The following is a 13582-nucleotide window of genomic DNA, read 5'->3' as shown; positions in this document are numbered from 1 at the left end:
TTACATTTATCTGTAAACACTCTCACAACAAACTGGAACTATTTTAAAGTTAAACCTAAGAAACTCAAAGCAGCTCACAGGTAATGTGAGAATAGGAGGACTTGTAGAATTGGAATGACTCAGCTCTTATGCTGGACTCCCCTTTAAAACTAAGAGCCCAACTACTGTAATTTTTTAACTTACCACCCCTATCATATCTGATTTATAAATGCTAGAAAAACACTTCACACGAAAAATATATAATTTAAGATTATTGTATTTCCTTACAAGAGGAATGTTTTAACAAATTTTACAGGTGTCAATCAACCTTTGTTCAAATTGGGCACACATCAAATCTAGCATTTTGGGAGTTTTATTTGGAAGTGAACTTTTAACTATCAATACAAATGCCAAGATACTACACAAAACATCCACAGGAACTTTTTTCATCTTTTTTTGAATTGTTCACAAACATTTCCTACATAATCCAACATACAACAGAGAAATGGTACATCTTTTTCTTTCAATTTGCATACAATGGAAAAACAAGAATATATATATATATTTTACAAAGTTTAACTAATAGACACTACCAAGCTGACAGTTTAAGTTTATAGGTGAGAAATTATCTAATAAAAAATAATCAAAATTTATTTAGCATCAGTCACTTCCATAACCAAGTATTATTCTGATTAATAAAACTTGCTGCCATTAGGCTTCTGGTATATACTTATACCAACTACTCCATCTGTTGTATTGCTCCCCACCTTGGTTCTTCACAATTACAAACAGAAAATCGTTGCAAAGTAGGGGCAAGCATTTGCAAAAACAAACAAAAATCCCCAGCTTATTATAAGCATGAATGTGTGGTGGAATTTCCTCCCAAGCAATGGACTTTCAAATCACTTAAGAAATCACCAGAACTGAATGTGTCAGGATATTTTGCCTAAGTCCAAGAAGAGATGTGTTTATTTATATCCAACAGAGGACTGAAAATTAAACTTAGTGTTTAGTTTGGGGGCAGGTTGGGGGGAATTCAGCCATTTGAAAAATGACCGTCTTAAAAAAAAAAAATGACCACCAAAAATAGGTTCACTAAATTTATTTTAAAAATCATAAAACGTTTCTTACAAAAGAGCATTACATTCTGCACACTGCTCTGAATAGATGCCAGGGACATATGGACTATTGTTACTTTTCCTCCCTGTCCCACCCCCCCAAATGTTACAGTGATCACAAAGTAAAGTGTTCACAATAATTACATGGGGGGATTTTTTTTTAAACCACCAACAATGAACAAAAATTAAAATTCACTCACTCTGCTGCTGTTTCAAAATTTCAATGTTAGTTTTTGCACACCCTCCCCCACCCCCACCCATTTGTAAGGAACTAAAACATTACATCTGGTGAACAGCAAAGATTTCACTACACCTCAAATGCAGAACACCTATGAAGCAGAGGAATGTTGGCTTTTTAAACAGAAGCAGATAAAAAAAAAAAGATGCAGGACTCCTTCAGTTCTTCACTAGTCTTAGAAAAACTTTCCAGAATACTGCTTCACACTATAAAAAAGAAAAAATATCTTGCATTAGAATCCTTCAACATCTGCATACTGCTTCACACTATAAAAGAAAAGAAAAAAAAGTACGAATTAGAATTTTTGTTCGTAACATCTTAATCAACATTAAGACAATTTCAATGCTAAATTAAAATGATAAACATGTCCATTACAGAGATAAGAATTAAAACATTAGCAATTACAAATTAGAGCAATGTAAAACCCAAGAAAAAAGATTAACAGTAAATCAGACATTAGTAGAGCAGAATTAAGAAAATCAAAAGTTGTTAATATTTGGTAGAAAAGACAAAGAAATGTCAGTTAAGGTGTGAAATGCTGCATTTTACAGCACCAATCATTTGTCCTGTAGAGGCATGGCCTGTGCCATATGGCAGACTGTGATTTGTTGTCGATTTAGTTATCTAAAAACAACAAAATCACTAGTCTTCCACACAGAACTAGACCAACATCCACTGAATCTTCTATATTTTCTACAGGCTCTGTATAATTTATAACAAGTGGTTTTGGCAGCAGTTTTCACCAGAGAAATGAGAGGTTTGCTTGGTTAAGGCTTCTTCCAGCAAGATTAGTATTGAATGTCTTCTTTTTTTAGTAAGAAAGCAGAAGAAAATTAAAGCAAAGCTATTAGAATGTTTAGAAGTTAGGTCCCCAAAAGGTTGAGACACCATGGCTTCTAAAAAGAAAAATCAGTTGAGAAGAGAAGCTTTTTAAGGTTTTAGTATCTTTAGGCTAACAAAAAGCTAAACAAACTGACCTGTTCTGCAGCAAGTACTGTGCATTCTGTATCTGGTCCTGTGTTCCTGTAATGGTAATGATCCGGTCTTCGGACCCTTCTAAAGGCTCGTCAATTTTGATCGATGCTCCTGACTCATGACGGATTTGTTTAATCCGCTGACCACCTTTGCCAATAATAGATCCAGCCAGCTGAAAAGAGTTTTAAAAACAAGTGTTTATTATATACTTTCAAAGTATTATCCTGTATGTTCAGTGACCATCAAGACTATTAACTTTGTACAATAGTATTGACTATGTTGTGCTAATTTAATGCCCCACATTAGTCAAGGTTTGAATTACAATGTAGTTACATCACCCATTGACATTTCCTTTAATAAATGAACCAGGGGCTCAGAACCCTCCTAACTGCTTTTTAATGGTACTGAACATCTTTTGACAAGGCTTAAACTGGAGAATGACACCTCAGCGGAAGTCCTTGAAACACAATTTTAATCCTAAAATGGAATATTTTTGTTAAAACCTTTTATTAAAAACCAGGGAACTTAAAATGACTTATTAAATGTCCCTTATAATATTAAAGATACTTACATCTTTGGGAATAGTTACTTGTGTAGTAATAATAGGTCCACCAAGATCACCATATGAGCCACGACCCCCTGCATAGGAATAATCTGATTTAAATAATGAGTATTAAGTTCATTTACAAAGCATGAAATAATATTTGATTTCACAAAGAAAAAAACTTACCATATCCAGAGCCACCCTAAAAACAGAACAGAAAAAAATAGAAAATTACTTCCCCTTCAAAACTTCAGGTCTTTTAACATTAAATCCCCCAGAGTTTAGGAAACCAAAGTCCTCCCATATCTTCCCTAGTAAGTAAATTTCAAAGACAATCCTCAGGGGAAGAAACCATTCAGGTACACTGCATCCCAAGAAACAAAAAAGTTATATGGGGGGAAATAAAACACTTATCAATGAGTAAACAAGAATGTTAAAATTATTAGTGACATGAATAATAAACACCCATGATACTCAACCTGTGGTTCATAAGCCATCTGCCACTCTGATGGGCTCCATGTATCTATTGCAGAGTCCCAGGTTTCATCAGCACTGAAACCAACCTGTGTTACAGATAAAACTATTAATATGAACCTGCACTATATTTGTCTGAATCACCATTTTTATATGACCAATTACTATTTCACATCTCTGTATAAACTGGCAGTAATCATGTATTTTGGGGGAAACAAAGATGGAACAAATCTTAATATCCCAGCAAACACCCAAAACAATGATTTAAGTGGCTATCTACAAAAGTCCGTTTGTAAGACAAAACTCCTCAGTTAATCATCTTGAACAAAATGTTAGCTATCCGACTTTAAGACCCCTTTTAGCACTCATAAATACATTGATGAAATATCAAAGTTCTTACCATGCCATCATAACGGTCTCCAGGTCTTCCTCTTCTGTCATAGGCCATTAGATCTCTGCAAGCATAGTACTTGTTGTAATCTCAGCTGGTCACACATACCAAATAAAAACCTACCCCCCTACCCATAAAGTGCAGCTTCTTGTACGTTAATGTGTGGATGAAAGAAACTTACCCCCCTCTAGGTGGTGGTGGTGGAGGAAGAGGAAGATTCCGAGCTCTGCTACCACCCCGGCCACCTCGTCCAGGAGGAGGTGGAGGAGGTCCTCGACGAGGGCTCATATCATCATAATCTCTTCTGGATGGAGGCATGGGACGCCCACCCCGACCAGGAGGCATTCTGTCAAAACCACCTCTTCCCCGCATGGGAAATCCCACAGGACGTCCACGGCGGTCATCAAACATCATTGTAAAACCACCATAATCATAGGTTTCATCGTAAAAATTGGGATCATAAGGCTGAGCACGTCCTTTAATGGGAGACTGAAACAAAAACAGAGCAACTTTATAGACTGAAGAAAAAGCCTTAGTTCACACCAATCATTCTTTTAACAAACAGAACATTTCAAGCCCTTTGTATTTATCCCTGGGAGGTACTCGAGATAGGGATAGGAATATATGCAAAGATAGGAATTTAAAAAATGCATTTCTGGTGAGTTTCAAACAAAAAAATTGAGTTTTAATGCTTGCGAGGTAAGGATTAACAGCTTTATTTTACCCTTAGAGATTAAGTAACAGACTACAAACCCCCTTCACATTTCACAATGGGGATTATGAAGAAGTGACCACCCCAAGGGCTGAGGGGATCAGTATCCTGGGTATGTAGTGTAGTACTATAGAGGAACCATAGGAACTTCTTTTGAAGGACCAAAGGCTATTAAAAACCTCACCAACAATGTAAAGACAACTCTCCAGATTCTCCCAAAGTATTTCTAAGTTAAAGTGATAGCTAAAAGCAGGGTGATAGAAAATTGTTAGGTGAAGGAAAAGTAAAAGCCATTTGTCTAAACTTTCTCAAACTACTTTTGAACAAGACAGCCGTTTTACAAAATTAAACGCAAGTAAAATAAAGGGTTCTGAAGGTACCTCTGATATAAGATCAAGGATGATCTTTATGCACTCTACAACCCTATCAGGTTTTCCTCCAATAAGAACGACTCTGTCAGTGGATTGAGGACAACATTCCTGGAAAAGCTTGATTGTTGTCTGAGTGTTCTGTAACAGGTTTACAAAAAAAGCAGCATTAATCAATCGGAAAAAAGGAAATGCAGTACAAAAAAATTTCCAGGTTTAGACAGATTTAATTTGTATTTCAGTAAAATTTCCCCCCATATAAAAAGCTTGTTAGTAACACTAGGACTTTGCATGATCAATTTTTGGCAAAATAACTTGTATAGCATGGCCAGGCCTTTGTTATATTTTAATTAGCAAACAAGATAAACTTAAGGGAGGAAACTCAAAAAGGGGAATAAGAGAAGCCCACAGAACCAAGTCCACATAAAAAGCTATTTTCTAGTAATACGGCAGGAAAAAACGAAACTATCACTTTACCTCTCGAAGTTCTTTGATTTTAGCACCTTTGACCCCAATAATTCCTCCTGCCAGACTCTGATGAATCAACAGTCTCAACTCGCAGTCAAAGTCGCTTCCTTTATAGTGTTGGTACTGCGGAGGGAGAGTTATAAAATTTTAGTCCCAAATCAAGGATTCCCCAAGAATACACACTTATCTGCTATAAGCATACCAATATACTGTTGCAGTGAGCAACCTGAATTTATATTTCAATAACTTTACCAGTTATGTGCTTATTATCCTCAATAGCCAGGCCCAAAAAGGACATTCTGCACCACCTTAAAAAACTATTTTATTTTCAGGTCCTGCAACACCATACCCACACTGCAGCCATTTAGCATGTCGCTGTTACCACAAAATTATTATTAACATTCAAATAACACCATAATAAAAATGACTGCAAAGCACTTTGCAAATGTAGTTAATTCCCACTGCAGCATGGAGCAGGGTCAACAGTGAGTTGTAAGACCATTCATTTATCATGTTTTTAAGCCTTTTTTCTATAGAGACGGGAAAAGTACGCTATGTTGAAAATAAAATTGATCCTATGGGCCAGGCTCCATACTTCAGTGGGGTTCAATGGCACTATGACATACATTTAAGCATTCCACAGCATCAGATTCGAGCGGGAGCTGGCTGGTTGCAGTGGGTGATGGCAACTGCAGGCCCTGAAAGTAGAAAAATAAGAGTAATAGGTTAAGTGTCTAGTGTGATCAGGCTATTGTCGCATATATTGGTAAAGCTACTACAACATATTCCACATCATTAAGTAACAAGAAACTGCTTATCTACATTAAGAATCAACATACATTGCTATTCTCTATACACCTAGTAAGTAAGTGATTACATAAAATTTAAAACTCCTTGAACTAGATCAAACAGTCCTTTCTGACACAGTCCCACAATCATTATTCTAACTCAAAACCTCCTCTAAAACTAAAGCCCATAAAACATATGCTAAACCTCATGAAAGTGTATGGCCACAGGTAGTTCCTATCTACTGCAGTGGCTAGACTACATTTTCAAACAAGTAATGTGGGTATAATAACCCTGCACCTTAAGTGGCAGAGTGTAACACATTGCTGCTACAAAACTGTTATAGCCAATGCCTCTCCGCCTCCCCCATTTTGCCTCATTAAAACATCCTTTAAGCACCCCCCAACTGCCAAATACATTTAAAAAATGAGCCTACCTCTTCCAAGGTAGGGATGATTTTCTTCAGAATTTCTCCAATTGTTTCAATATCAGCACTGATACTCAATATGCTGTCAAACATCACAAATACCAGATAGTACAAAAAAAGGTGGAAAAGAAAAATGAGTTTTGTGGTCATCACCAGTAGTCAAACAACTTTTACAGAGAAGAACATACAATTATTTAAACCTCCCCATTTAAAGTAGCCTATTTATACATTTTTCACATGCATTTTGTTTTATGGCCAATACAAACATGGTAAACATTATTAGGAGACTTGCAGAGAGACAGAGAATGGGCTCTTGGAAGGGCTCAGATTAAGTGGGCAATAAATTGACCAGAACTGAAGCAGAGTTGAATACTTATGTTCCCCGCCACCACTAAGTTAATTAAGGATACCCTCGCTGTTACATTGGTAAAACTGGCACACCTTCTCTTAGGCAAAGTGGGGGAATATGCAAGTGGTGAACATTATATTTGGAGTAAGGTTATGAATACCAGTTAGAAATTAGATCACTAATGGGCTCTGCAAGAAAACAAATACAAATGCAAGACAAAAACAAAGACAACACAAATGAGAAGTGAAGGAAAGTGAACCAGAGTTAGCATTTCATCAGAAAAAATTATGAACAGGCAATGTTGGGAAGCAAGGTGGGCCACAAAGACAGAGCGAGAGACTATTTCGGTAACAATTTGATTTACAATGCAGCAAATATGCAACACTTGAAGCTGTGCTCCTTCCATCGAAATAAAATTAGTGGATCGTTTGGGTGGGCAACTCACGGTAAAAGTTCAGTGACAAAAAGACTTAATGGGGAAAATAAGACAGAAACTTGAAAAACAATACACCGTCTAAAGGGGATACTATTTAATTATATAAAAGGCAGGTAATAAAATACATTTCTCTCTTTCTAATCAGGCAGTGAGGCATAAACTGTTGGGACATACCGCTCGGGGCCACTGCTGTCTGGGACTGAAACACTGGCATTGTACTGCATTGGTCATTGGCGTTCGTGGATGTTGGCATTGGGCATGGGCATTCAATCAGAAGTTGTCAAGTATGGTACCCGTTTGGCAACGAGCACATTTTTGGGCATAGCCAACCAGGGTTTTCACATGGGCGTTCAGGGGCGGATGGGCCAACGTCATGGTGGGCAACGCAGGGGTAAGTCGATCCAGTACATGGGCAACGGAGATATATGGCCAAAAAAACAAGGAGAGGGAAAAGGGGGAAAAGCAATAAATTTTAATTTAATACAAACTATACTCATACTCTCAATTAATGAAACAAGCTTAAGTTGTTCTGAAGACTAACACAATAATGGACTTCTCTATATCTGACTGTGGCTTAACATTTAAGGACCTTTAATGATGGTACTTTTTTTTTTAAACAAACAATGTTTCAGTAGCAGGCTGGCTCATGAGGGTAGACACAAAACCTGTCATGACTCGAATTCTTGAGGAAATGGGGAAATTATTAACCCAGATAATTATACAGAACATCTGGATTAAAAGGAAAGAGGTTTATAAAAGACAAAACAAAAATTCCCACACCACCAAAAACCCCTAACTCTTAAAGACTGTTTGGTTTCCTGGAGATTTAAAAACGCACTCCTAGATCCTAACAGGCAAGTTTGTAAAATTTAAACAAATTTTCAAGTTCAGTTTACAGTAATCAAGAGGAACATACAAAGATCTGTGACCAAGAGAGAAATGAAAAAATACCAAATAAGTATTCAACACAGTTATTATTTGCCTCAACTCTAGCAAGGAAACATCAAGAGTGTGTACATGAGAAAAAAAAATTTAGGAAATCTGGTGTACCCAAGTCCTATAAATATGCTCACTTCTGGTGATACCAACATTTAATGTGTCTAATCACAAGAGTCAACCCACTATAAAATATGAAGACTCAAAACAAATCATCGGCATTGACAAACGGCTTCCAGTTGTAAGATTAAGTGCCTACTCTATTCTTTACCCATATCTTAATCATGCAACCTTAATTTCTTTGTGCTCCATGTGCAAGCTGTTAAAAGAACTGATGGGCAAATTGAAAAAAAAAAAAAAAGGAATAAAAATTTTGGAGTTTAATCAGCCACCTGCAATGGTTTTCAGTAATACTGTACTTGATTCATACATGGGAAATGGTACAAATTAAGGAGTTTTATATTGTTATTTCTAATTAAGATGTTATCTTGCTTGAAGTGAATAATTTGGTGTAAAGTTATTAGAAAGTGAGGAGGTTTAATATAGACCCCCCCCCAGCTCAATCTGGGCTTTGTTAAATCAGGAATGTCAAACCTTGAAAATCACCTATGTAACCAATTATTATAAAAGGCTTGAATCTAGACTATTAAATGATTTCTATGATGCAATTCTTTAATCCTACAAACACATAAACTGAAGCTTCCTGTGTAATAGTTTAAACTCTTTAATACTTACATCTGTACGGAGAGCCTTAATATTCTTGCCTCCTTTTCCAATCACTGCCCCAGCATTCTGGAGAAAATAAAAAGAAACTTATTTTGTCTTTTCCTAAAATTAATGTGTCTTCCTACGCTCTTAAGCTTTTAGCCAAAAACAAACACCACACACGTCTAACCTCTTTTTTGGTTATAGAGATGAAAATCTATTTGGGGATATCAAGACCATCAGGTTAGCAAAAATTAAAGAGTCTATGTGCTTTGGGGACTAAACACCAAGGCAGAGCTTTGAAATACTGAGAACGCCAGAAATATACTGAGTCTAAAACTTAAGCAATAGCACTAACTTTACAATGCCTTTCTGCAAGCCAATTAAATAATTTAAACGCTAGTAGGCACTTTCTCATTGTGAGGTGTATTATCAGTCAGGTAAGCTGCCAACCAGGATGTTTTCTAATGAATTCACAATGTAATCAGACACAATCTTTAATCCGTTAATGCTTTAAGGATCATCCACACCCATCTCCTAGTTCAGCCCTGTAGCAGGCTCACTATGTTAAGGGCTTTCTTTTTAATTGTTGGCAAAATAACACAATTACCATAACCTAGAAAGTCTGCTTAGGAAAAGCTACACAAATCTTTTCTATTCTGCAGCCTGTAAGCTTTTGCAAGCTTCCCAGAAGGTTCAATCAGAACTTTTCTTAATTCCTACTTAAGAACCACTTTCAGAGTTTCAAGAATAAAATTTATACCTTGCTCTGAAGCAGAATGCGTAATTCAACCATCTCATCAGTGTTTCTAGATCTTTTAAAAGCTTGTTCCTCTTCCATATCTTCAGCAGGGCGTTTACCTAAAAATTAACAGTTCAAATTTCAGAAAGCACCAGCATCTTCAAGAAAGGGTATGTTTAATTACATTTCAGTTTTAACCTACAGATCAGAGAAACTTTAACTCCACTGTTTAAAGGGATTTGTTGCTAATCTTAAGTATGTTTTTAAAAGGCCAAAGGCACTGGTTCTTGGACTTTTAAGCATGAATTTAAGCACTCCATTCCAAATGGTTTTCCAAACACAAGATACTGTGACAATGCTTCAAAGGATAAGAAACTTCAAAATGCAAGAAAAATATTAGTTTTACATTTACTGGCTTTAATCAGTTTATAGTTACCTATGCAAATGAGTTACTTCTGGTTCATAAATAAACGCTCAGATGTAACTGACAGGGATCTCAAATTAAACATAGGAAGTAATAATGAAATTAACAGAACACCAACAAAAATTAAATTGTTAAAATGTCTTCTCACCAAATTCGCCATTGGTTTCGGTGTTGGGAAAGGTTTCCTCTGGCTGTTCAGTTTCCATTTTCTTGTATTAAAGGGACACACCAATCTGTTGAAAAATAAAGAGGCTAGTACGATTGGTTTATTGAAAAGTAAGCTGTGCATCTTGCTAAATGTTAAAAACAAGGGAAAGTGATGACTGTTTCTAGAACGTACCAGTTATTAAATATATCCTTGCAGGGCAGAACTGAAGTGTTCTGGGCGGGACCAACTGACACCCTAGTGCTGCAGTAGCCTATAAAAACCAACACAAATCAGTTTTGCTTTTTCGGTTATTACTGAATACTAATCAACACCAATTTGAACACAGCAAACAAAAGACCTATTTCTAAAACTTGCTTCTTTGTTTTAGGGTCTTAAACTTCCAAACGATTGCCTTCAAACACAAAAACACAAACCAAAAGACCATATCTGATTCTTTTGTAAAAGGAAAAACACATTTTTAGCCCTTGGATCAAGTCCCACCACAGCAATTAGTTATATGATAAATACAAAGAAAACTAGACACATGTAAGGCATATCGATAAACCCACAAGTCTCACTATTGTTCCCGAAAAATATAAATTTATAAAAAGATACACAAAATTATTTTTACACTGGGATTTTAAACCATTTTTGGCTTTCCTTCCATTGGTGACTTGAAAAACTACCTTCTGAAATCTTTAAAGTTTACAAATACAAAAGCGAATTCAAGCCATACCCAACCGGCAGGTCAATCTACTGAAGCGATAAACCTGCAAAGCTGATACAGGAGCACACCCAAACTGCTAATACTACTCGACTATCCAACAGAACCCCTGAACACCAACACCATAACTAGCGAGCTATTTTACATTACGTTAAAAGCGGTGTAACCTCACAATTATACCTCCAACACCACACTGGCGATAGGACTGCAAACAGCCTTTTAGCTCTCCTCTTATGACTGGCAAAAAGCGGCGACCTGCGGCCCCCAGGAAGAAACAGCTTAGAGCTAAAAATCAAGGCCATTATCTACGCCTTCCACTATTCCAATGACCAACTGAAACGCTAACCTGGCCCATCACTCAGTTAAATACTGAGGTGTGGTGGAAGATTTGGGTGAAGTGGTTTCACGACCGCAAGCTCTATGAAAATAAACAAATATCCTTCAAGTCCTTTAGTCACCGTTTCTCAGTGAAAATCGCTAAGTACATGCGGGTCCAGCCGAGCGCAAACATGCCGTTCTCTCTCCAACGCCCGGGATACCGGGATCGGCAACGGCCCAGCAACAGGAGTTGAAAAAGCTCCCGAGGCGAGAGCACCAGCGCCGCACCTCTCCTCACCCAGATCCGACAGGAAATGGCGGCCCGCGTAATGGCGACTACGTGCTACTAGGCGGAGCCGAGCGCGGACCCCCCCTCCCCCACCCACCACGCGGTCCCGAGACCTCGTCCCCCGCGCCCTCCCCCCACCGCGGGAGAGACAAAGCAACTGTGGCAGCCCCGACCCTTCCAGCTCGCCCGTTCCCGCGTCGGGCCCAGGCCGGAAGCGCCCAAGTGCGCCGGGACCCACACAAAGAGAGCGGAGGCGTTCTCTACCGCCTCGGGGCCCGCCCGCCGACCCCCTCTCCTTCCCACAAGACCTAGTTCCCAACACTACAAAACTGCAGCTCATCCCACCGTCACAAGCCTCGCGACTCCCCGAAGCCTCCAGTACCGCAGCGCAGACTGCAGATATACGCTCAGGGAAATGGCGGAGGTGGGGGAGGGGAAACCCGGCAACGTTCCATCCCAGAACACGCCAACCACCAAGCAGCCCCAACCACCTCCCTCAAGTGGAGAAACTGGTCTCCGGCCCTCGCCCCCACGCGCCGTTCGCCCAGCCCCATTCCTCACCAGGCAAGGCTACCGTCCCTATGCCGCCGCTCCGCCTCAGCTGGTCACAGCTAGACAGAGAACGAGCGTAGGCCCCCACCTCCCTCCCCGCGCTCTCCTACCCCGCCGCCGGGCCCGATAGGCTGCCCCAGCTACAGCGGTGGCGCGAGGGCGAAGCGATTGGCTCAAGGCCGCGTCAATCAAGGCGCTGGAGGAGGCGACAGCCCCGCCTCCCGCCGGCGCCTCCCTTCAGGCTGTAAGGCCGCTAAGGGCCCGAGAAAAACCAGACTTGGAATAAGTCAGCGCAGCCTTTAGGAAGGCCAAACCCCTGCCCGAATCCATAATACCCAATCCCCAATAACCCTAATTACCTATAGGCCGCAAATAACCGGGAAGTAGGCAAGACGTCGAGGTTGGTGCAGCAGAGAAACAGAGAATAATGGCGCCTGCAGTGCTTTCGCCTGGAGAGCCCTCCTCCTTTCTCGTTCGCGCACTCACTAGCTGGGGGGAGGGGGGAAAACGTCTCGCGAGAACTAAAGGCTGTCCAGTTCACGCACACAGGGAGGGGGCGGGTGAAGGGGCGTCTTCGGGGCCCTGAGGAGTCTTCAGTGTTTGGAGGAGGGGCGTGAGTGCGCGGCAAAACAGGCGGGAAGGAGCAAAAAAAGGATTAGGGCGCGCGCCTTGGTGGTTCCGGTTCTCACACTCGCGAGGCCCAGGAATCAGTGTTGAGCGAGGGGAAGGCGGGACGCCCAGGTCGGTGTTAGGCCCAGACGAATGCCCCCGTTTCCACAACCCGCATTCGCGTCTCCTTTCTTCCCTCGTGCTCCCCTCTCGCCCGGGCTGCGGGGCGAGCTGTATGTAACGGGCCGCAGCGCCCGTCAGGCGTGGCCCGGGCCGGGGGCGCAGCCGCAGGGTCGCGGCCCGCTGTCCGCTGGCGGCTCGGGGTTCCGGGAAATGTTGGCCGTCCCGCTGGGCTGTGACGGGCGAGCCTCGGAGTCCGGGAGAGCTCAGTCCCTTTGCTTCCGGCGCTGAGCCTGTACTCCCGGGGTCTTTACAGGGCTCTCTGTTCTGACGAAACCTTTTGTTTTTCCTTTCTTTTTCTTTCTTTCTTTTTTGTTAATGGGACCTGCGATAAGAGTATTTTGTAGTGTCGGTGCTCCCGCTACGTGTGAAAAATTTCTGGAAGTATTGCTTTCATATCCTACAATGAATGCAAATCGCAAAATGCGTTGTAGACATCCGCTGTGCGTTCGTTCACCTCTTTAAAGCGCCCACCGTGTGTCAAGGTATTCGGCAGTGATTAAAACAGACTAAAACCCTCGCCCTCAGATACGTTACCGTTCTAGCGTGTTCAGTTTATGCTTGCTTTGTGTGCGGTTACTTCTAAGGCCCGTGTCAGGCTTTGATGGTTTCTTTTGTTAAGGAACTTAAGGTCACCCTGAATCGGTGACAAACCTGGGAAATTGCCAGTAAGTAGTACCCAGTATCCAC

At 40.5% G+C, this 13582-nt stretch overlaps 1 protein-coding gene across 1 annotated transcript; it reads right to left on the bottom strand.

Moving 5' to 3' along the window:
• Positions 1–238: 238 nt before the first annotated feature.
• Positions 239–12546, bottom strand: HNRNPK (heterogeneous nuclear ribonucleoprotein K). The gene is made up of 16 exons (XM_079707053.1): positions 12463–12546; positions 10221–10305; positions 9670–9767; positions 8937–8993; positions 7440–7483; positions 6490–6562; positions 5894–5965; positions 5277–5390; positions 4812–4940; positions 3901–4208; positions 3729–3783; positions 3334–3417; positions 3041–3056; positions 2882–2964; positions 2313–2482; positions 239–1601 (listed from the first exon to the last, which is right to left on the bottom strand). Exons 2-16 carry the CDS (start codon positions 10276–10278, stop codon positions 1568–1570), a joined length of 1395 nt encoding a protein of 464 aa, XP_079563179.1. The 5' UTR covers positions 10279–10305; positions 12463–12546; the 3' UTR covers positions 239–1567.
• Positions 12547–13582: the final 1036 nt, after the last annotated feature.

Source organism: Hyperoodon ampullatus, assembly GCF_949752795.1.
Source record: "Hyperoodon ampullatus genome assembly, chromosome: 6".
NCBI lineage: Eukaryota > Metazoa > Chordata > Mammalia > Artiodactyla > Ziphiidae > Hyperoodon > Hyperoodon ampullatus.
Note: the sequence above shows the minus strand (reverse complement) of the source record. Positions and strands in the feature narration are given on the sequence as shown.